Source organism: Canis lupus, chromosome 17, assembly GCF_011100685.1.
Source record: "Canis lupus familiaris isolate Mischka breed German Shepherd chromosome 17, alternate assembly UU_Cfam_GSD_1.0, whole genome shotgun sequence".
NCBI lineage: Eukaryota > Metazoa > Chordata > Mammalia > Carnivora > Canidae > Canis > Canis lupus.
This window is the reverse complement of record NC_049238.1, coordinates 6,139,179-6,164,333: the sequence shown is the minus strand read 5'-3', so window position 1 is coordinate 6,164,333 and position 25,155 is coordinate 6,139,179. Positions and strand designations below refer to the sequence as shown.

Genomic DNA, 25,155 nt, shown 5'->3' with positions numbered 1-25,155 from the left:
TCCCAGTAGAGTGGAAGCCCTAGGGGTTGGGGGGGGTGGTGCTGGGGCAAGGGAGAATGCAGGTGTAGCTGACCTGGCCCTGATCTCTGTCCTGGATGACCCCAGGAGCTAGTAGCACAGGTTCGTATTCACATACTATCTGCGGGCTCTAACGAGACTCCTACCATATGGATTCTTGGATAAAAATGGCATTAGGAACTGCCTGAACTCTACGAGGAAGGAGCGATGATCTCGGAGATGCCATCTGGCAGGCAGAAGCCTCAAGTCACTTGAAAATTTGTCCTCATGAAGTTAATTAGCAGCGGGTAGTAGCTCAGTGGGAACTCTGTGGGGAAAATATTAACTTGAGTGAGGACAATCTCATGTTCCCATGAGAGGGAATAAAATGTAGCAGGAAGGAAACTGGACTCTTAGATTTTTTTTTTTTCCTTTATGCTCTCTGTGGACCATGTTTGAAAGCCTTGCAGTGCTTTGGGATAAAGGTGCAGACCCTTTTGGTATTGCTCTGCCAAAAGTCAAATTTTGGTTGGAAAACCGTAATTCTAAAATCCATTTTTTATGTTATCTTATTTTTTTTATGTTATCTTATTTTTATAACAGTTAGTGCTTCAGCGATGATTCTGTATTCACTGCGCAAAGCACACGCATTGGCACCTCCTTTGGAGGTGAGTGCAGTCGACCCGTTCCACAGGGAAACAAAGCTTAGGAAGCGATGGATCTGGGATTGGAACTAGTGTGTCTGCCTTTACCCAGGGCCCAAGTTTTTTGCCTCTGCATTAGATTACTTCTAAGCCCTAAGCATTATGATTATGAGAATGTGTCATTAAAAAAAAATACCCTAAATTGATGGAGAAAAAGTAATGAGAGCTACCAGGGTCCCCAACAAAGGCAGAGGTTTGTATGCGGTTGTCATTCTTTCTTAGAACAAAGGTGCAGATATCTTTATCCGAAAAGACGCAGTGACCATGTGGCATATTGTGCTTAGGATCTAAGGTTTTTAAATATTCTCAATTCTAAGGAGGAGGAAAACTTGTTACATAGTCATAGGTAACAGGATGTCTAGGTTCCATTGGATTTATGAAAAAAAAATTTTTTTTTGATTTATGAAAATTCTTGAGGACACAGCATCATTGTATGAAATCCTACACTCAGGAAAGGGTGTGATTCAGTTTCCTTTATACCATTCAGTCAGTTATAGTATCTCTTTTGGAGATACTTGATTTCTAAGTTTTATTTCTAATTGTATACTGGATCTTTCTGGTAAGGAGGAGGGTTCAATTATCCTTGAGCAAATGAGGGAAGCTTTTTTTCCTTAGGATTAAGCAGAGGTTTTTATACAAAGTAGAGGGATTATATTAATGCAGCGATGCTAATAAGACGAACACACATCTCTTGGTAAATAAAGGCCTTACTCTGGGCGATGCTGCTCACCTGAATGTGTTAGAATAAAGAGAAATTTGCACAGATTACTTGTGTAGTGAGGTTCTACTGCGGTAGGTCTGTCTAAAAATGTTGGAGTGATAGCTAATACCCCAGATTAATCACCTAAAAGACAAAAGAGGGTTTTGGAGATACTATCCAATTAAGCAGTAGATTCTTTTTGACGATAACGAGTCATACATTATTTAAAAATAACTGGATAGTTGTGATAATTAAAAATAAGAGTACTTTCCATTGGAAAAGTGTAAGGATGCATCTTGTGGTTTTAGGTACTGCTGGAAACTAATTTTTCTTTTACATTAAGATCTTCATCCTTGCCAGAATGTTGAAAGAAAAATTAAAAACTCGCATAACCATCTGTTAGGATGAAGAGCAAAATCATTCAGTTATATGTCATAACACATGCCACTTACATAAAATATGTGATCCTTGTCGAAGTTTTGTGAGAATAAAAGCTTTTGTGACTTTTTTTTTCTTTTTAACTCTTGAGTAAGAAGTGAGAAATGGTTTTGGAAGATTAGGGCCTGCTAACTGATGGTGTACCGCTATGCAACTACGTGCACATGTGTGAGTTTTGTCTTCACAGTGTAAGAAACAGTATGACCTATGAGGGAGCAATTGGACTTTCTTTCTTTTTTTTTTTTTTTTTAGCAATTGGACTTTGGCATTTGAATGATGGAGTGACTTCTAGGTCCCAGTCACTCTGTGGAGGGCTTTTTACAAATATCCCAATTAACTGTCTACACAGGCCTGCTGAGGAGGTGTTCCTTATATACAGACCAGGAAACTGAGGTACCAGAGGTCAGTTCACTGGAACACAGTCACAAAGCTAGTAACTGTCAGGCCTGGAAGTCCGTGAAATTCGTGTGTGTTAGGTTATTTACCAACATTCCTTTCAAGATTTCTGTTGTTGTTTTTAGTTGGAGAAACAAAAGATTTTCACTGTTTACCAGACAGCATACAAACTCTAGTTGTTTTTTGGAAGCATAACAAGCATGGTTGAGACATTGTGTCATGACTGGCTTTTTCTTAGTCTTCCTCCAGTAGAATGAAATGTTGGGGTCTTTTTAAAAGGCTCTAAGCTTTAAATAAGTATCCAGATAACAGTGATTTTAATCTCTAAAACCTCTCCCATTCTTTAAACTTGTTCAGACTTTTATAAGTGCTATACCTTAGGTCAATGTTTATCAAAATGCATAATAAATACAGATTCTAAAATGCTGTTTTAATGTAGTTGACAAAAAATAGAATTTAAAAATATTTTCAGATAAATTAATTTATGTAAGGAAAAAAGTACTGACCTTCTCCTATTTGTTGCTAGCTTATTAAATAATTCACATTTACAACAGTTATGGAAAGATGGAGGGTAATAGAGGACCTACCTTTTGACCCAGAAAATGGCCAGTCATTTTGGTGAAAGTGTATGACAGCAAGTGAGCTCAGCGTCTGTTTTTCACTGTGAAAACTGAGCTTTTGCTTAAACTTAATGAAGAAAGAGATGGCATTACATATCTTTTTCTGACCCAAAATTAACCTTGTGGGTATTACAAAGGATGTGCCCTTAGCATGACTTGTCTTGGGAAGAAGACAGTATCAGGATGGTCTTCGCGCTATTTGCCTTTCAGAGTTTTGGAAAATCTTGTATGGAACTCAGGTTGTTGGAACAGTTTCCTTTTAAAACTGATTAGAGAGCTATCACTTAGATTACTATGCAGAACCTTTTTTCTTAAACATGAGAGCATTAAACTGTTTAGAAAACAGACTTAAAGGATTGCAAATAAAATCCAGGGGGCACCTGGGTGGTTCAGTGGGTTGAGCCTTAACTCAGGGTGTGATTCCCAGGGTCCTGGGATCGGGTCCTGCATTGGGGTTCTCACAGGGAGCCTGCTTCTCCCGCTGCCTGTGTCTCTGCCTCTCTGTGTGTCTCTCATGAATAAATAAATAAAATCTTAAAAAAAAAAAAGAAAAATCCAATGAAAGAGAAGGATAAAAGTTAAGTGAATAGGGTAAAATCCCTGAAGGACAACAGAACATTAATCATTAAAAAATTACTGGTAATAGCTAAATTACTATTAATAGCTAACATTTATTAAATCCAGATTCTATGTCAGATACACATTAAATGCTGAAGTGAATTCCCATACGGTCCTCAGGACCACCCTGGCTAGAAGACCGTTCTCTCAGCTTCATTGAGAGAACAGAGACTCAGAGCCACACACCTGCCCCAGGTCTATACAGCTGGTCTGAAGCAGGCTCAGAGTTTGAAACCCATGCACCTGGCCGCTGAACTCTGCTCCTCCCTCGCTGTATCAATGTGTGGATTTTCTATGGGAAACGATCAGTGTCCCATCCTTTTATTTCAGGGTTCTTTTCCTTCATTGTTAATTGGTGTGTCTGCAAGTCATGTAATTTAATCTTAGTTTGAACACTGTATTGGGAAACTAAAGCTTCTAATTCTAATTCTTGGGTTTTTTTTTTTTTTTTGAGATTTATTTATTAGAGAGAGAGGAGAGAGAGAGAGAGAGAGAATATACACACACATGCATGAGTGGGAGGGGCAGAGGGAGAGGGAGAGAGACTCTCAAGCCGACTCCATGCTGAGCACACAGCCCAATGCAGGGCTTGTTCTCACAACCTGAGCCCAAACCAAGAGTCAGAACTGACCTCGTGCCCCCCAGGCACCCCTGTGGGGTTAGTTTCGTAATTTCCCTGTGCTTCATTTGATGGCTTCTGTAAGTAAATCATTTTTCTTACCCCCCAGTACCTAACAGAACATACCTTTAATTAGCAATATGTTTTCTATGGCAGTAATTGTCAGCTCTTGGGAATAAAGGGAGGTTATACCAGAATTTAGAGGAATGAGGTCATGGTTCTGATCTATCGCACCCCTCCACCTCCACCAAACAATGAAACAAAAAGAGTGCCAACAGAATTTGACATCTGATTTAATTTGTATGTCTGCTGGCGTGAGGCAGCCGTTCTCTCCCCTCCCCCTAATGCTTTTTCCATCTTGGGGTTTATTTGGCTGCTCTTCTTCATCTCTGAGTCACCACTGTCTGTCCTCCTCTGTCTAGACCAGTAGTTTGTGGAGTGTGGTCCAGAGACCCCTGGGAGTCCCTGAGATCGTCCTAGGGTATAGAAAGGTCAAAACTATCTTCTTAATGACATTTAGACATTATTTGCCTTTTTCATTTTCATTCTCTCAGGGGTAGGCGGTGGGGCTTCCTCCGGAGGCTCCGCGCTATGGGACGTTGCAGTAGAGCATTTGTGACTTCAGACGTTAGAACACCGCCATTCTTCTCGCTTATCTTTTTGGAAAATATATTTAGAAAATATATTTTTTTAAAAAAAGAAAATATATTTTCCCTAAAAGTGTTGCCTGTATTGGCATGACATTGGTTTATCGTCATTTTTGAATTCAGTATTTTTTAAATTCTCAGTTTTATTCTGTGGTGAAGATTGGTGGCTCTTGTTGATGTGGGTTATGCTTCTTTTGGTTTCCTCAATAATTTTTAAGTGGGTGAAGGATCCTGAGCCCAAAAGATCGGAGAGCAGCCGCCGTAGAATCCCTTCAGGCCTCTCGCATGGGCTCGTGGAGCTCTCACCCAGCCTCCGTCCTCGAAGCCGTCCGAGCTCCTCGCCCGTGTCCCTTACACTTGTGCTCTTGCTGTCCACTCGTCTGGTGCCGCTCTGCTGCTGAAATCTGTAAGTTCTGGAAGCCGCGGAGAGCGCAGCCTCCTGCCTCTGTGCTTGCCTGCCCCTTGGCCCCCGGATCCACACACCCCGGGCCGCCCGCCTGGTGGACTGTGGAACCACGAGACACGGGCATCCGGAGCCCAGACACATGCTGGAGGAACGCCGTGTCCACTCCACCGTCCCCGGGCCTCCCGGGCGGGCTCTTCTGACCTCGCTCTCTGTTTCTCTCAGCCTTTCTCACAACCTCTGCATCGTTCCATACGCCGCCGGGCAAACGTCCAGTCGTGGGTGGACGGGCAGGCCCGTGTTAGAGAGAGCCACGTGGGGCTACTGGGCACTCACGATTCCTTAGTTCACTTGAGTCTTTAGTTTCCTTGCAAATTATTTTCCCTGATGGTTTTCAGTTCCGTGTCCCATTCCATTCAAAGACCAGCCCAAATCTGAGTGACCATCAAGTCCATTCACCTCATCTCCATCCCCTCACGCTCAGCAGACCGTGGAAGTTCATGATTCAGAGTTGTGGGATGGAGATCAAGCTAATCCTTGGAGAATCCTTCAAGATGCAGGGTGAGGTGTTAGAAGGAGTAGCAGGGAAGAGGAGGAGGAGGAGGAGGAGGAGGGAGCGAGCCCCGCCGAGCAGGCCCCCTTCCCTCGGCCGCTCCTTCCACGCCGGCCGACCCGGGGGACCGAGCGCCCCTTGCGTCAGCTCCTTCTTCCTCGCCCACCGCGCTCTGGCCTCGTCCCGCCGAGCAGCCAGCCGAGGCCCACCCGGGAGCAGAGCGTCCTGCTGTCCTGGGGCTCCGGGTGCTCCGTCTCCTCTCGGGGTGTTTCGGAGAGGAGACACCTGTGAGGCCTGTAGCCGCGCCTGCCGCGTAGCGAGCCCTCCCCCGGGTCCCCCCCCAGGCCTCGGGGCCACTCCTGCTCTGCAGGCCCGGTCCGCTGCCGCCCTCCGCCGCCCCGCCGGTCCCCTGAACCCCGGCCTGGCCCTGGAGCTCTGCCCCGCCCTGACTGCCGCCCTCGCTCCGGCTGCGCCAGGCCTGGTGCCTCTGTGTCCGCGGGGAGCCCCCATCCCAGCGTGCGGTCCTGTCGGCCTCACAGGGCGTGACCGTGGGCCCAGGCCCTCCCCTCCGCTCCTCCCTGCCTGTAGGCCCCCGGATGTCACACGGGGCGCTGTGCTGTACATGTTCACTTGTACAGGACAAGGACAAGGCGGCTGGCTGGGATCCTGGCTGCAGGATCCCCCTGCAGCACCCCCCACCCTGTGCACCTGCTTAGCAGCTTGGTCACCCTGAGTTGCTTAGCCTCTCTCTCTCCTCAGTTTCCTCGTTTGTACAAGAGGAGTAATAATTTCTACTTCCTAAGACTGTGGCGAAGATGAGGGATACTGTATTTCATTAAATGTAGGGTGCCACAGATTGTAAGACGTGCCGTTATTTTTTTTCTACCACTACTGAGGAGTAGTTGCTGTCAGTTGGGAGAGCGTTCTTGATTTCAAAGATGCTAAAATGGGAAAATACGTGAGTGCCCGATTCAGGGAGAAACAGTAGGCAGAGCCACTTGGATGGTGCGGGGCCAGTGCCAGGTGTGTGCTGGCCGGATTGCGCTCACTTCCCATACGGGACTTGGAACCCGAGAGCACAGGGGCTGAGCTGCGTTTGATTTTGTGTCCTCAGAATCTCGCCCGACAGCACTAGTGATTAGAACGTGTATTTGAACACAGCTGGATGGCCTCTGCTCACGAGCTGACCATTTTCTCGCAGCTGCAACCAGAGGGCTGACTGAAGTACATTCCTCTCCTTCTGGGTCCCAACTTCTGAGAAGTTGGTATGAAGCTGACCAGCTCAGCTTTTGCTCAGCTCTGGTGGTGTCTTCCTGTTCCCACTTCTTACATCTTTGGTATTATGAGATAAAATGTGGATTATGAAAAACTGTAATTGGCAGTCTTTTGTTTTTAAGAGCTTTGAAGAATTAGGGGCTCCTGGTGGCTCAGCTAGTGAAGCGTCTGCCTTTGGCTCAGGTCATGATCTTAAGGTCCTGGGAGCGAGTTCCATGTCAAGCTCCCTGCTCCAGGGGGAGCCTCTTCTCCCTCTCCCTCTCCTTCTCTCCCTCTTTTTAAATTTATTTTTAATTTTTTTAAGATTTTTATTTATTTATGAAAGACAAAATGAGAGACAGAGGCAGAGACAAGAGCCTGATGTGGGACTCGATCCCGGATCCAGGGATCATGCTCTGGGCCAAAGACAGACGCCCAACTACTGAGCCACCCAGGTATCCCACCCTCTCTCACTCTTACTCTCTCTCTCTCAAATGAATAAAAATATTTGGGAAAAAAAATGAAGTACCAAATTGTTATTTTAAAAAAGAGCTTTGAAGAATTAATGAATCACTTTTTCCCCCCACGTTCCCCCTATACATATTTTTTACCCTGAAGTATAATAGAAGAAAGATGAGTGGTCTTTTGTGTGGGTGGGGAGGGAGGTCAGGACCCTGTATTAAGATACAGCCCCTGAGAGACAGAGTGAAAGGTTCCTAATCTCCTGGCTGGTAGAGGCCCAGGATCCTTAAATTGAGAACTGATAGGGGTGATGTGAAGCCTTTTCCAAACATCCTTTTTTTTTTTTTTTTTTTTTTTTTTTAGAGTCCTGGTTTTATTAGCAGTGAGAACAGGCTGAAATCTGGATGTGCTTTTTGTGGATAATTGTCTTTCTCAGTTGCTCCCAAGATCTCTCATTACACTGTCAGATGTAGTTCTTGATGCAGTTAAAAGCTTTACATTTATGCATATTTATTGGCTTACTAGGAGAGACCACTAATCAGATAGTATTTTGAACTAGAATCCAAAGATCTTAAATCTCAGTGTAAACTATAAAAGTGTCTATGTTGAAAGATAAAATAATCTTGTTTAATGCTAACAGCCCAAACCCAATTTTTATTTTTTATATTTGAGTCAACTTTGAGAAGAACAGTCAAGTGACTTCATTATGTTACTGAACAGGTGAGAGAGCAAAAGTTGGATTTTTTTTTTTTTTTTTTTTTAAAGCTGAACAGTAGCTGGGTAGTTTGGTTCGTTTCAGTCATCTGTAAACAAAGTGAGAACAGGAAAGAATTGAGTGACTTCGTATATCAGTGTCACTATTGTGTCTGGTCTAGTGAATGCAGCTAAGCTCCTTTCCATTTTTTTCATGAATAAGGCTTTGTGAAAGAACACACGAAATCCCTCATGACTTTTATTATATTTGTAACTCAGTGAGGTCTCTTTGTTCCGGCCGAGAGAACACCTGGTCAGCAAGGCAGGGTAGATCTCCCAGCAAGCCCAGGCTTCCCAGCCACAGTGGGCTTTTCATAAGGAACATAAGATTACCTGCATGTCTCTAGGAAGGAATCAAGAGTATGTTCTGGTCACCAAACACTGAATTCTGTACTCGGGGAGAAGCCTTAAAGTGGGGATCTGTAAAGATGGTTCCTTTACTCTACAGAGGAGGACAACAGCATCCTAAAGTGACTGCGAACAAGATGAGGGACCTCTGAATCTTGTGTGAAGGTGGCATGACTGCCTTTTGCTGGTAAAGCAGGTGGTTTTCTAGTGTTTTAAAATTCTTCTGTTAGAGTAGTAAATAGAAAGATGATTTCCCATTGATAAACATAGTTCACTCTTCCTAGAGAGGTCTGGCAATCTCCTCTTGCCATCAAGACTTTAGTTGGTATAGGTAAGTTTCTTAATTTCTGGGTCTATATTAGAAGTTTAATTTACATCTCACACATACAACATTTCTATGCTAGCCTACCAAACCTATCCTAATTGATGGATATTGAGCTATTGAGAAAAAAAAGAGGTTGACAAAATTTTTTCCCCCACCAAAACAGCTATAAAACTGGAAAAACTTGTCAAAACCATTTTAAGGCTCTGGAAATTGACCAGAAGCAAACAACATTTTGAGAAGCACTTATTCATTAAAAGAAACTGCTAAACTTGGTGTAAGAATAGTGGGAATCTGTGGTGGCCTTTTCTGGGAATATCTCAACTCGTTACTCTTTGGCAGAGCAACTGCAGCTGCAGGGCTGGCCATGGAAACAGAAGCTTTCATACCAAAGGCAGCTGACCTGGTTTGGAGTGCAGGGCAGAGAACATGTAGTGGCTAACAGAGGCTGCCTCCAGCTCTGCTCTCCTGCAGAGGTGGGACATGCATTGAATGGGGAGATACTGGACATAAGGAAACTGTGAAGGGATTTGAGAACATTTCCATGCAACACTGGCTGCCTGGAGGCTGCATCCATGCCCAGGGGAGGACCAAGAGGGCCTGGGGCGGGGGCAACTACAAGCTGGGACAGACCTGACAAATGCTGGACTGTGAATGAGTTCTCTAAGCCACATGCAGATATACAGGCAGACGGGAAGTGCCTTACTGGCTGAAGGTGTTTGAACACAAGCTCTGACTAAGCCTAGCTGACCACTGAGCTTTGCAGACACGGGATGGCCCCTAGAGTGAGACTAAAAAATAAAACCCAAGTATTTAAAAACTGAGCAGAGACATCAGCTGCTACATACCATGAGTGAGAAAGGTTCAGTGGATTAAGTCCAAGCTAAAAAACAAAAATAGCACAACAATAATGCCCAAGAAATAAAAATAAGGGAGCCCTCTTACACTGTTGGTGGGAATGTGAACTGGTGCAGCCCCTCTGGAAAACTGTGTGGAGGTTCCTCAAAGAGTTAAAAATAGACCTGCCCTACGACCCAGCAATTGCACTATTGGGGATTTACCCCAAAGATACAGATGCAGTGAAACGCCGGGACACCTGCACCCCAATGTTTATAGCAGCAATGGCCACGATAGCCAAACTGTGGAAGGAGCCTCGGTGTCCAACAAAAGATGAATGGATAAAGAAGATGTGGTTTATGTATACAATGGAATATTACTCAGCTATTAGAAATGACAAATACCCACCATTTGCTTCAACGTGGATGGAACTGGAGGGTATTATGCTGAGTGAAGTAAGTCAGTCGGAGAAGGACAAACATTATATGGTCTCATTCATTTGGGGAATATAAATAATAGTGAAAGGGAATAGAAGGGAAGGGAGAAGAAATGTGTGGGAAATATCAGAAAGGGAGACAGAACGTAAAGACTGCTAACTTTGGGAAACGAACTAGGGGTGGTAGAAGGGGAGGAGGGCGGGGGGTGGGAGTGAATGGGTGACGGGCACTGGGGGTTATTCTGTATGTTAGTAAATTGAACACCAATAAAAAATTTAAAAAAAATTAAAAAAAATAAAAATAAATAAAAATTAAGTTACTATATCATTTACTATGTCCAGTTTTAAACAAAAAATTAGGACAAATGGGGAAAAGGCAGTCCACTGAAACTGCCTCTAAATAGATGTTGAATTTTCTAAAGACTTCGAAGCAGCGATTATAAATATGTTCAAAGAAATAAAAGATACAATGACCATGAGTCAATAAGCAGGGGCTATCACGAAAATAATTAGAAACTATTCAGAAGAACCAAATGAAATTTCTAGAGTTGAAAAGTTAATAACTGAAGTAAAAAATATACTAGATGTGCTACCTGGTGATTTGTGATGGCCAAAGAAAGGATCAGTAAACTTAGAGGTGGATCAATAGATATTAGCCCATCCGTAGAAGAAGACATAAAACATAGTGAAGAAAAGCAAGCAGCTTCAGAGTCCTACCGGACAACATCACACATATCAACATGTGCATAGTCAGTGTTCCCAAAGGAGAGTGGAAAGAGGAAAAGCAGGGGATCCCTGGGTGGCTCAGTAGTCTAGTGCCTGCCTTCGGCCTAGGGCGTGATCATGGAGTCCTGGGATCGAGTCCTGCATTGGGCTCCCTGTGTGGAGCCTGCTTCTTCCTCTGCCTGTGTCTCTGCCTCTCTCTCTCTCTCTCTCTGTGTGTCTCTCATGGATAAATAAAAATCTTAAAAAAAAAAAAAGAGGAAAAGCATTTGAAGAAATAATGTCCATCAGCTTCCCAAACTTGATGAAAAACATTAATCTGCATACCCAAGAAGCTCAGAAAACCCCAAGTAGGCTAAACAAACAGATCTTCACTAAAATACTGTGTAGTCACACTGTTAAAAGACTGAGAATGAGGACACCTGGAAAGCAGCAGGAGGACCAGTCCAGTTCTTACTGGAAACATTGGAGGCTGAAAGGAAGTAGAATGACAATGCTCTCAATGCTGAAAGAAAAATTCTCAACCCTGAGTTCTATAGCCAGCAAGATTATCCTTCAAAAATGAAGGTGAAATAAAGACATTCCCAATACACAAAGACCTGTCTTACAAGAAATTCTAAAGGACGTTGTCTGAGTTGAAAGGTAATATGAGAGGCAGTAACTGGAATCCACAGGAAGCAGTGAAGAGCCCCAGAAATGGTAAATACGGGCGGTGAATATAAAAGATGCCATACATATACATTTTCTTAATTTATCTAAAGGGCTACACGGAGCAACAATTACAACACTGTGTTATTAGGATTATAGCATATATAGATGCCACATATGTAATAATAGTCATATAGAGGACAAGGGAGGAAATGGAGCTATACTGGAGCAGACTTGCTGTATTTTGTCAGAGTTAAGTAAGTCACCATTAATCTGAAAGAGAGTCTGCTAAGATGCATACTGTGAGATCCCTAGAGTAATCACTGAGAAAATAACTAAAAAATGTATAGTGAAAAAAATCAACATAGGAATTAAACCAGTATGCTACTAAACCTTTAAAAAAAAACAACACACACACACACACACAAAATGAGGCAGTAAAGGAGGAACAGAAAAGACCGGAGACAAATAACAAAATGGCAGATATAAATCTAATTACTGTAATCAGTAATTACAGTAAATGTGACTCAAAAGGCAGACAGGATTAAAAAAAATAACACCTAATCATATGCTATCTGCAAGACACATTGTTTAGAAGACACAAAGAGCCTAAAAGTAAGAATAGATAAGATGTATCTTGCAAACAGTAACCAAACAAGTGCTAGAGTGGCTATAAAAGACTGCAGAAATAAAGCTGCAGGGATACAAGAGGAGTAGACAAAATCAATTATATTTCTATATATTCCAGATAGTCCGAAAATGAAAGTACAAAAGCAATTAATTCCATTCATAGTAGTATCAAAAGGAATCAAATACTCCAGAATAAATCTAACAAAAGATCTGCAACTGTACTTAAAAACATCTCTGAGAGAAATTAAAAGGGATTAAACGGGGCTGCCTGGTTGGCTCTGCCAACTCTTGATCTTGGGGTTTTGAGTTCAGGCCCCACGTTGGGTGTGGAGCTTACTTTAAAAAATTATTAAATGGAGAGGTATTTCATATTCCTCTGGGAATATGAGGTTGGGTTGGAAGGCTAATATTGTTAAGATGGCAGTACTCCCCAAACTGATCTATAAATTTAATGCAATCTCTCACAAAAATTTCATAAAGCATTTTAAATAGAAATTGACAGGCCAATCATAAAATTTATGCGAAATTACAAAGGATCTTGAATAACAAAAAAATTTCTTAAAAAAGAACAACAAAGTTGGTTGTACACTATGGTAGAATGATCAAGGTGCTGTGATAATGGTGTAGGGATGGGCACCTATATCACTGAAACAAAATCAAGAGTCTAGAAACAAACCCTTTATGTATGGTCAGTTAATTTTCAGCAAAAGTGCCTTGGTCATTAGGTTGGGAAAGGATCTTTACAATAGATGGTGCTGGGACAGCCGAATATGTGAAGAACTGAATGTAGACCGTCCCTCACCCCATCCATAAAAAGTTACTCAGAATGTATCAGAGACCTAAACGTGGCACCTTAAACTATAAAATGTGAAAATATAAGAGCTCTTTATGACTTTGGGTTAGGCAAAGTCTTCTTTTATGTGACACTCAAAGAATGGCCCCCACAAAAAATTGACTGTACTTCCTCAGAATGAAAACCTTTTTCTCTTCAAAAGACACTTTTAAAACAATAACAAGGCAAGATGCTAGGAGAGGGTATTTGTAAAGCATAGATGTGCTTCAGGACTTCATCCAGAATATGTAAAGAACTTTTACAGCTCAATGCAAAGAGAACCCAATTGAGGCTATAGTCAACAAGTCCTCAGATACCCGAGCACCTGCTTTATGCCATAGTCTGTTCTAGATGAAGACCGGTGCCACGCCTGCCATCCCGGAGTTACCGTAAAGGGGGGAGGCAGACCGCAGGTGGGTCAGCAACACAGGAGCTATTTCAGAGAGAGATGAAGGAAATAACTTGGGTGTCTTTGGAGAGAGTTGATGCACATGAGCCAGCAGATCACAGACCCAGAGGGGGAGCCCGGGGACAGGAGGGAGCCCCCTGGTCCTGTGGAGTGTCGGGTGTAGTCAGAGACCGGAAAGAGGCCCAGTCTTTGGGGGGCCTGGTGAGCAAGGTCGCTGGTGCTAGAAGATGAAGTCAGAGAGGCAGGCTGGGCCAGTTGCAGTTGTAAGTACGGTGGGAACCCCCGGGCACCTTGGGCAGGGACGTACTTTGTCAGGCTCCGGCTCCCAGTGCTGCGTGGATGGGATGGTTGCCGGGAGCATGGAGCGGGAGCGCCGGTCACAGGGACCAGGGAGCCAGGCCAGACTGATGGTAGCAGCAGACCAGGAGGGGGCCGTGGAGAGTGGCGGACGGGTAGGGGGAGATTATAGAGGCAGTACGAAGGGTTGGGTCGAGGGTTGGCTATGGGGCACGAAGCAAAGGCGGAGTGGGCCTCTGGAGGCCGGAGCCGTCGGGGGGCTGGGAGTAGGGTGTGCGCACGAGGTGCTGGCTCTGCTGAACGGACTCTGGTGGCTGTGCTGGGTGCCCAGCAGACGAGCCTGGTCGTCGGGTAAAGGCTTCTGAGCCTTAGATGAAATCTTCCAGGAGGAAAATTGCTAAAAATAAGAGAAGGCTGAGGCTTTGTGCAAGCAACTTTTCTCAAGTCACAGCCAGTAAGAGGCCAAGCCAGCGTTCCAATTGAGGTCATTCTTTTTTTTTTTTTTTTTGAGATTTTGAGATTTTATTTATTAGAGAGAGCACAAGCAGGGAGGAGGGGGAGAGGGAGAAGCAGACTCCCTGCTAAGCAGGGAGTCCGATGGGGGACTCGATCCCAGGTTCTCAGGATCATGATCTGAGCTGAATGCAGACTCTTCACCAACTTAGCCACCCAGGTGCCCCCAACCTGGGTCTTTTCTTTACTCCAGAATCAACTTCTGTGTTTTCTTGAGACCCCTTAATTTAAATACTTGAACTTTCTTCTCACTTTCTATAGGCAGCATGTTATAAAAAGTTGCAGTTCTTTTTACTTTTCCTTGGAAATCCTTAGTACTTTCTTCCACATTCTCTTAGCCAGGGATTACTTTTCTCCAGCTGTTTAACTGTTCTTGTGACTTCCAGATGTCTTTTTTCTTATAATCCATCATATACATCGATTAGTCTTTATTATTCTCCAAGTAACTATTTCATCCTATTACTTCTTTGCTCAAAAACCTTTGAATGCCTGCAGGAGAATACCCAAAATACTCATATTCAAGAAATTCATGCCCTTCAGAATATTTTGAACCTTGTTTTACCAACTAAGCTTATTTCCTGTTGTTTTTCCCAGTTTTTGCTGGATAGATGTCATTCTAGCCATGGCATGATGATATACTGACTCTTGGCTCTGCACATTCACCTTAGCTGGGAAGCGCCATCTTCTATGTCTCTCTTGTTCTGGGTTTGGGGCCTACATCAACATTGTTATCCTGGGGGGAGCCTTCCATTCCGTCCACACGATTAGTGTGGTGATCTTTTCACACTAATTTTGTAGTACCCACATTCATCTTCTGAGTACCATTCCCTCACATGCACATGTCCCAGACAACAGAACTGAAGAGAATGTCTTCTTTGTCATGCTCAGTGCTAGGCACTCAGAGTCAGATGTCTGAGGTCCTCGGAGGAGCTCAGCGTCATGAAGGACGTGGAGCTGAGAAACCAGTTTTTACAAAGTGTGGTAAAGCTCTTCTAAATGGAGCACCATGGATATATTGAGATGGGAGCAACTGGCATCTAGAGCTAATGCTACAAAACCCAGCATTGTTACTCATGATTGGCTATCAGACATTGTGACAGCATCTCTGACTTGATGGTAGGTTCTTGAACTGGAGAAGTTGTATCTTTCTGTTCTTTCTATTCCACCATAAAAGGCTAGGAAAGGATGAGACATGTGACCTTAAAATGTGAAGAATGGCTATTGTGTATCTTTAAGAGGGTATGTTTATAAATGTGGTAATAGTGGAAGGAGCTTTCAAACTTGGTTCTTAGAGAGACCACATGGCTAGTTGATTTATCACCTATTGGTTTTCTGAGGCTAAATTAAACTGTTCATTGTAATACCGCAGCAGAAACAGTATATCTTAGTATGTGTTACTGCATACAGAGTAAAAAAAAAAGAAAAAAGAAAAAAAGAACAGTATCACATTTATTAAAATTCCATTAAATTTATAACTAGAAATTCTAGATTATTAGAGTAAAATTCAAGAAATTATTGAAAAGATTTTAGAAACTCAATGTTTTGATAGTGGTTTTAAAATGAAATTTTGGGGCAGCCCCGGTGGCTCAGTGGTTTAGTGCTGCCTTCGGCCCAGGGCATGATCCTGGAGACCCGGGATTGGGTCCCACGTTGGGCTCCCTGCGTGGAGCCTGCTTCTCTCTCTGCCTTTGTCTCTGCCTCTCTCTCTCTGTGTCTCTCATGAATAAATAAATAAAATCTTTAAAGATAAATAAAATGAACTTTTGAGTCATATGTAGCAGATTAAACACACATTTATTTACCTGAAACTCCACTGAAATGGTAGTAAACTACCAGAGGTATTGAGATGAAGGTGTCAGAAGAGCTGAAGCCAGAAGCACTTGCAGAGGATGGTGCTGTGGAGGGGCCTGGCTGTCCTGCCGTCCAGGGATCAGTCAGGGAGAGTGGGTGGGTGTGTGGGCCTGGACACGGCTCTGTCATGATGAGCCATGCCGAACCCTTTGACTTTGAAACTCTGTGCAGATATGACTTTGATATCAGTAAGGACGAAAGAAGAGGTGAGCTCCCTTTGTGATGTTGACTTGAGAATAATAGCATGCAATGGCTATGGCACTTTCAGATGGCATCACATAGAAAAATAATTCTTTGGGTCTTCTTCCACATCAAAACTGCTGAGTAAAAATGGACAAACTTGGTTAATCATAAATTTTTAGAATAGAAAACATTAATAATTTTTAAGCAGTGATCTTTCCACGTCTCTGCTACTGAACACTTTCAGTCTGTATTGCTCATTAGTGCCATCTTTAGAGTTAAATCTAATGCCCTCCACCAGTATTTTTCAGTTCTCGGCTTATGTGTTTTTTTTAAATTTCCTTTTTTTTTTTAAGGTTTTATTTATTTATTCATGAGAGACGCACACACAGAGAGAGAAGCAGAGACACAGGCAGAGAGATAAACAGGCACCATGCAGGGAGCCTGATGTGGGACTCGATCCCGTGACTCTAGGATTATGCCCTGGGCCGAAGGCAGATGCTCAACCGCTGAGCCACCCAGGCATCCCTTGGCTTCTGTTTATTGCTGTTTAACTAGATAAAAAATAAAAAGGCTAGTTAGTTTGGGTGAATTGTAGTTATTTAATTTGAAGTGATCCATTCTGGAAGTGGAAGTGTGTAATTGTGGATAGAAATTTGGGGATAGATTTTGAGAGAAGTGGATTTGATAGGCTTTGGAGAATTATTTACTTACAGGTGTTTGTTTCGAGTGAGTGAAGTCTCTTTTCAAAATTATGAGATAACATATGGGCTTCAGGATCGTATGCCAGCAAGTAGAGGTAAGGTTTGGAGATACCAAAACTCGATCCTTGACTTAAAGGCTTTTGTGACCCAGTAGCAGTTTTAACCTGAGTTTACCGCTGTCAGCTTCATGTTTTCACCCCACAGTGCCAAGGAGACAGAGGGAGAGGAATCAAATAGAGGAACCAATGGTTTATTTTTTAAAAAATTTTTTTAAATATATATTTTTTAATTTTTATTTATTTATGATAGTCACAGAGAGAGAAGGAGAGGCAGAGACACAGGCAGAGGGAGAAGCAGGCTCCATGCACCGGGAGCCCGATGTGGGAATCGATCCTGGGTCTCCAGGATCGCGCCTTAGGCCAAAGGCAGGCGCCAAACCGCTGCGCCACCCAGGGATCCCGGAACCAATGGTTTAGAAACAATTATACAAGAACAAAATTATTTTAAAAATGAAATGGAGCCCTATTTCCCCAAATTAATTAATACGAAAATAGCACCAATTGAAAATTATGACCAACTTTAGACAACACTGATGGTAACTAACTTGTCCTTCCCCTGAATTGCTGGAATTTCCATGATCTGCCTGTGCACACATGTGATGGGTGCTTGGAGTGTTGCCAGGCTTCTCTGAGCTCAGTAATGTCCTAATGTTATCAGTCTTCAAGAATTCTAATTCCTTGATTGTAATTAAAAATCTCTGTAAATGTGTATCATTCATTCAGTAGAACCAAAGATGAGTTTTGTTTTTTAAATTAGATCCCAGGTTAACAAACATTCTTGAAGAAACTTGGATTTGTTCTGGGTATGCTGGGTAACTGCTGGGGAGTGTTGAGCACTCTGGATGCTGTGTTTACAACAGACCAAGGAGGGATTGGGGGAGGGAAGAGGAGGCAGGATGCTGTTAGAGCAGGCCCAGACCTGCTCCCAGTGGGAATTACTCAGTCCAATGATATTTTGTAGATAGATTTGGGTGTGGATATGAGTCATAATGATATGCAGTATGAAGATGGATTTGGAGATCTGGAATGTGGGGATGGGAGTCCCAAAAATACATCAAAAAGGACTAGTTTTTGGGGCAAAGCCACTGCATGAGAGATGATACCGTTTACTAGGATGGAAAAAACTAGGGCAAAGGTGATTTTGCTGGGATTGGGATTTCTAGTTTCAGATGTTTACTTACTAGGCTACACCTAGTGATGTTAAGTAGCTTGTTGGTTGTTTGAGTTTGGAGATTAGGAGGGATATCTAGGCTGGAGATTGAGAACCTGGGAGCTGTTAGTATACCATGGGTATGTAAAATCATGGGGCAGGGTGACATCCTCCAGGAAATCAGTGTAACTGGAGAAGAAAACCAAACCTTGGGACAGCCTGGGTGGCTCAGCGGTTTAGTGCCACCTTTAGTCCAGGGTGTGATCCTGGGGACCCAGGATCGAGTCCCATGTCAGGCTCCCTGCATGGAGTCTGCTCCCTCTGCCTGTGTCTCTGTCTGCCTGTCTCTCTCTCTCTCTCTCTTTCTGTGTCTCATGAATAAATAAATAAAATCTTAAAAAAAAAAAAAAACCTGAGGCCTCAGGATGAGAAAGAATATGCAAGGAAGAGTGTATAAAATGTGTTTGTTTCCAAAATAAGTTGTAATCAACATTAGGTATAATTCACCAAAAACAAAACCACCAGTTCAGTTCCAGTATAGTCATGGGACAAATGCATAAACCGTGTAACCACCACCCAAATCAAGATAGAGAACATTTTTACTCATCCCCAGAAGTTTCTTCCTTTCCCTGTGTCATCAGTCCGGCTCTGGCTCCTGCAGCCAGTGATCTGCTTTGTGTCACTAAAGTTAGTTTTGCTGGTTTTAGAGTTTTGTATAAATGGAACTCTGCAGTATGTAATCTATTGTGTCTGGCCCCCCTCTCTTTTAACGCAGCTTAATGTTTTAAAATTCATCCATGTCATTGTGTTTATCAACAGATTGTTCCTTTTATTGCTGAGTGGCTTTCCATTGCATAGAATAACTTATGTATCTTTTCATCTGTGTATTAATGGACATTTGGGTTGTTTCAAAATGGAGGCTATTATGAATAAAACTTCTAAAACATTTTCGTACAAGTCTTTGATGAATATATGTTTTTGTCTCTCCTGGATGTGTGTAGCAGGAGAAGAATTTTTGGGACCTAGGGTAAACGTATAAGAAACGGCCAAACTTTTCCAAAGTGGTTATATGAATTTTCATTCCCACTGGTGAAGTATGAGGGTACCTGTTGCTTTACATTCTAAACAACACTTGGTCTTATCATTCTTTTCTATTTTAGTCATTCTAATGAGTGTTTACTGGTATCTCACTATGATTTTAACTTAGATTTCTCATGATTAATGATATCAGGCATTTTTTTCTTGTGCTAATTGACCAGTTAGTTGGGCACCTTCTTTTTGTACATATCTGTTCAAATCTTCTGACTCAAAACTTTATTGTTATAATTCCTTCTTTTTATATTTGGATATGTCTGTGGTCAATTTTATGAATTATGAGTATTTCCTCATCTGTGACTTGACTTTTCATTTCCCTAGTGGGTATTTTTAAAATTAAGTTTTAATTTTAATTCCAGTGTGGTTGACGTACAGTGTTGTTATAGGAGTTTGAGGTGTACAATATAGTGATTCAACACTTCTGTACATTGCTCAGTGCTCATCATGATAAGTGTACCTTAGTGGTGATTTTTGAGGAACAGAACTTTGAAATTTTGATGAAGTCGGTTTAACAATTTCTTATAGTTTAGAGCTTTTTGTGTCTTTTCTAAGAAATCTTCATCTGCCCTAAGATTACAAACATTTTATTTTAGAAGTTTTATAGTTTAGGCTTAGATGACTTGATCCATTCTGAGCTATTTTTTTGTGTAGGTTATGAGTTAAAGGTTGAAATTAACTTTATTTTCTATACGTATATCAATTTGTCTCAGCATTGTTCATTGCAGATACCATCTTTTCTGTATTAGCTTGCAGCTCATCTGTATGTGTGGCTTGGCTTCTGGACTCTATTCTGCTTATTGATCCATGTGAGTAACCTTTCAGAGGCTGTACACAGTAGAATACTGACTTGACTTTCTCTTTATTTTGCCTTCCCCTCTGTGTATACTCTCCAAGACCCTATATGCTTTTATGCTTTTTTGTTTTATAGTGTTCCATGTATTTTTAAAGTTGTTTCAAATATTACATAGACATACAAAGACTACAGATTAGCCAATAGTATGTGTTTGAAAGAGCAAAGTTTCGAAGTTTCAAAACTAAGTATAAATACCTGATTTCAAGACCTAAGTATAAACAAACAGAGTCTGGGAAAATATAGACAGAGGGAGAGGCAAAATAAGAAAGCAGTAAGTTAGAATACAGACGTGCAGGCCTTTCCTAAAGCTGAGTGACAACCAAGGTCATCTGGGCTCATGCACCTTGGAAAGCAAACAGTTTAATTTGATTTAAGCACAGTAAAGCAATTATTCATTCGTTCAATTTTGTATTTACTGCCATTAGGATCTTGAACCTTTGGGTGATGTTACCTGTTTTCCTTATTTGGGAAGAATTCTTTTTCATTTTCCCTCAGCATTTCTGGTTCATTAATCCCATAATCCCTGAGCTCTCTGTTTTTTCCAGAACAGTCTCTACTCTGTAGCTGTCTCTAAATGAATAAATATTTTAGATGTGATTTCTCTCTTTGAAATGAAGCAGTAATTCAACATTTATATTTCAACAAATAAGAAAATGTTCTGTTCTAGAACTCTTCAAATGCTGTTGCTTTAATTTTGTTATGAGTAATAATTACATCATGGCGCTTTTGGCTGCAAAGAGCAGAAATCCCAGCTCGTGATGGCATAGTGGTGTGAACAGTATAGAAAGATTTACCTCTCAAAGCAAGAAGTCATGAGGCAAGGCAGCTCATTTTGGTTAATTCAGCAACTTGGTCTTAATGAGGGCATAAAGAAGCTCTACTTTTTGTTCTACTTTATTTTGCCATCCTAGTGTATTGACTTTGTCCATAGGCTAGCTTCTTTTTAAGCTAACGGTGGCTGCCGTATTTACAGGCACGACAATAGCAAGGGTCATACTTCAAGAAGGAGAAAAGTCTTTCCAGAAGCTCTGTGTCAAGTTTCATTGTCCAGACCTCAGCCTCATGCCTCCCCATAAACCAGTCAGTGGCAATGAGGACAAAATCATAGTTGATTGAGTTAGAGTCGTCAGGATCCCTGTGTCTACCTTTTATAAGTGACTCTTGTATTGTCACAGGTAGGAATCATTAAAAGGATGGGGCCATTATTTACATCTAGGTCAGTTCTGTCTGGAGTTGATTTGCATGTATATTTTTCTGTGTGAAGGCATTCAGTGAAACTCATACTGTGAGCATAGCTCTTATGATAATACCACACACATACACATTGGCTCGTATGTCTGCTTTCCTCTGCTGATGTGTGTGTGAAAAGTCAGAGGCTTGCCCCATCACTTTGCCCTACAATCGAATGCAGAAGAAAATAACAGAAGTTTAATGTGCTTTGCCATCAGTTCGAAATGCATTTTGGTTGCAGATAATAGGGGAAAAAATCCACCACCTGCAAATTCATTCTGGGTTAGGTTGTTCAGAGCCAGTGTAGCAGCTCATTGTGTCATTAAAGAAGCAGGATTCTTCTCTTGTTCTTTTGTGCTATCTTAGCCTGTTTGCCACCTCAGGGATGCAAGATGGTTGCTACAACAACCATTACATCTGTTTTCTGGGCAGAAAGAATTCAAAAGTGAAAAGCCACACCAGCTGTCTATCCCCTTTTTTGTTTTCAGGAAAACTGTCTAGCACTATACATTAGAAATACATTGTGAGCCACAGATGTAATTCTGAATTTTCCAATACTTGCAGTTTAAAGAGGAAAAAAAAGAATATATTTTATTCAATATGCCCAAAATATTATCATTTCAAGATATAGTCAGTGTAAAAATCATTAATGATATATCTTAAATTCTTTGTGAAGTCTTCAAAAAGCAGTGTGTGTTTTACAGCTATGGCACATCTCAATTTAGACTAGTCACATTTCAAGTGCTCCCTAATGACATGTGGCTAGTCGGTGGTACCCTGGGAAATGTTGGCAACTAAACGGGCTTTCTGGAGAAGCATGATGCATACATATACATATGTAACTTTATCATAAATTTTACTAATATAGTGGATATATAGTACATAATTTAAAAATAATAATAAAATAGACAATACTCTTCATTGTAAATTCCACAGAGCCAGTTGATTCTTACAGAAAGCTTTCATTGATTTTTGCCGAACTCTTACAGCTCACCTGGGGTTGTACTTCAACCATGATTTGACAAAATCTCAGACTACAAATAAATGTGTGGTAACCGTTCAGTTCAGTAAAGAAGTTGCTTATATCATTGACAAACAAATGGAGTTCTATTATGAATGTTGGTTTGTTGGTTGATATTTCTGTTTATGTTAATGAGTAAGATGAAAATCAGACAAGGAAGACGTATGTTGGAACTTCACCCATCTGTTTATGTGTGAGCAGCTTCTTTGCTGCCTCAGTAAGAGGTTTTACAGAATGGAAGACTATTTCCTCTTTCTTTCTTGTTCACAGTACAGTGGCTCTAGATAGTTATGACACCCTTTTAAAAGTTTAACGTGCATTACTAGCATTTTCTTCTTTATTCCCCCCTCCATCGTTTTGTTCATCATTTTAATTCTCATTCAGGTCAGTAAACTGCCCCATAAATATTTTAGGCCTTGAGGATCATTACAGTTGCTATTGCAACCATTCAGCTCTGCTGTTGTAAGGCCAAAGCAGCCACAGACACACATAAACAAATGAGCTTGGATGTGGCCAAATAAAATGATACTTACAAAACCAGGCAGGGAGTGAAGTTTGGTCTACAGCCTTTAGTGTGTTGATCCTTAGTTTAAATGATCAGGGAGGCTTATAGTGATTTCTGGTTTTTATAGTGTAAATGCTTCTACCACAGTAGCTTTGGAGTGATTGACTTGAAGTCCCTGAGTGGGGGTTGGGAAGAAATGCTCAGGAGCTCGCCATTATAGGGTATTTCCATCGTGCAGATGCAGGATATGTGAATAGCATCAAGAACACAGAAAACAGATGATAAGAAGGAACTGAGAAGTGGTGAGTTTTGAATATTTAATGCGTTTGTAATACTATTTATTTACCTTTTGTTCACATTTAATTTTTAATAATGGCTATGTTTAACAACCAGTTTACAAAAATTCTTAAACCAACAGCTTTCATGAGCTGGTATGACCCAGACCTAGAACACTCTTGCCAGCGGAGACCATATTGGACAGCACAGATCTAAATCTTTTCCGGAAACCTCCGCAGACTTCCGCATCCATCTCCCAGGCAAGATCCGTGTGTCATGCCACCTCTAGTTGCAAGAGCACCTGGGCATTGAGTATTTATTAGACTTTTTGCCTCTGTGATAGAGGAAAGCAGGGGACAATGGAGACAGAAATGCACATGGAATGAGTCAGCCTAGAGTGTCTACTACAGTTTTATCTAGAACTTTTTCCATGATGTATCAGTATATGTTTATATAAACACAAGTGTGTGTAGATAGATAGATACATCTGTGTAGGGGTTTTTAGTACCTAAGGTGGGATGATTCTTTAGTTCACTTTTTCTGCTTAATTGATTTTGTATGTACTTATAGATGTCTCTTTATTCACTATTACTGAATTCTATAGTGGGGCTTTCTATTTATTTTATTATTTCCATTTATTTTACTTAATATCATATTGGAGACATTTAGTTGGTTTTTTGTTTATCATTAAAATACAGTGCTTTAGTGAGTATGTATAGATCCTTGTAAATATATGTAAGTATTTTTGTTTTTTTAGGAGAGTCCAGAAAGCGAAATTGGCAGAGTATGTACAAATCCTGATGTATACTGCAAAAATCACTCACCAAAATAAGGACTGGTTAAAATTTCATCCCCACCAACTGCATTTGAGAATGCCTGTTTTCCCTACCCAAACTGGATATTGCCTATTTTTAAACTTTTGATACTGGACAAATATTATCATTTTATTTATTTATGTATTTATGTATTTATATATGTATGTATAGCACTTGGTGAGGCAGAGGGGGAGAGAGAAAATCCCAAGCAGATTCCATCCCCAACATGGAGTCCAACACAGGGTTCAGTCTCATGACCCTGAGATCATGACCTGAGCTGAAACCATGAGTCAGACGCTTAACCGACGAAGCCACCCAGGAGCCTCTAATGTGCTCTTCTGGATTATAATTATTAAGATTTCCTGATTGTTCCTTATCTTGAATCTCATTTCATTTTCTTAAGTTTATGTTTTTTTAGTAATCTCTACACCCAAGGTGGGGCTCAAACCCATGACCCCGAGGTCAAGAGTCATCCTCTTCTCCAGCTGAGCCATTTATTTTTCTAAATGGACTGACTTTATAATTTTTTTAACTCTATTATTTACTCATTCACATTCTCACCCATTTTCACTTGATTTCTTAATCCTTTGTTGATTTGTGGGATTTTTAAATTAAAGATAGTAAACTACTATACATAGTAAACAATTTCTGTTGCTTATTTAATGTTCTGTTATCTCTCCTATAGAAATTACCAGTGTTTATATAGTAAATATTTGTCAGATATCATCTTCATGGCATTTTTGATTTTTGTCATGCTTAGGAAGATTTTTCCATGCCAAGATTTTGAGGATATTCCTTTGTATTTTATTTTGGTACTTTTTGTTGTCCTATTTTTAACATTAAGATCTGTTCATAATCTGGATTTTTGTATGTGTATGTGTAGTGCAAACCAGGAAACTATTTTTATTTCTGAAATGAGAGCTAAGTTTTTTATCTCATTTACCTCATCCTTCTCCCACTAATTTCATATGCCAGCTTTAAAATAAACAAAAACTTCCAGTTGGATGAGTCTTTTTTTTTTTAACTTTCCTCTCTGTTTGGTTAATCTTTTGATCTGTTTATGAAACAATACTACATTATAAATCACTCTGATGTGTTCTTTTATCTGCTGGGGTTGGGCAAGTCCTCCTCATCAAATGTTTGTTTAGTTTTCCAGAAGACCTTGAAAGTCAGCTGGTCAAGTTCCACCAAAAAGTATTGTTAGGATTTTGATAGGGGTTCCAATATTAAATTTAGGGATTAAAATGAGAAGAGTAG

General features: G+C 41.2%; 1 protein-coding gene across 6 annotated transcripts in view; it reads left to right on the top strand.

The window, feature by feature from the left end:
* The window catches only part of MBOAT2 (membrane bound O-acyltransferase domain containing 2), a 126,226-nt gene that overhangs the window by 59,818 nt on the left and 41,253 nt on the right, over positions 1-25,155 (top strand). The window contains exons 1-2 of one of the 6 annotated variants that reach the window (XM_038560728.1): positions 9,264-9,268; positions 16,981-16,983. The exons of 4 other annotated variants lie outside the window; for them this stretch is intronic. In XM_038560728.1, coding sequence (XP_038416656.1) covers positions 9,264-9,268; positions 16,981-16,983 — 8 coding nt within the window. Of the gene's footprint in view, positions 1-9,263; positions 9,269-16,980; positions 16,984-23,225; positions 23,344-25,155 lie in introns of those variants that run through there. One more of the 6 variants, XM_038560729.1, reaches the window with a different exon arrangement.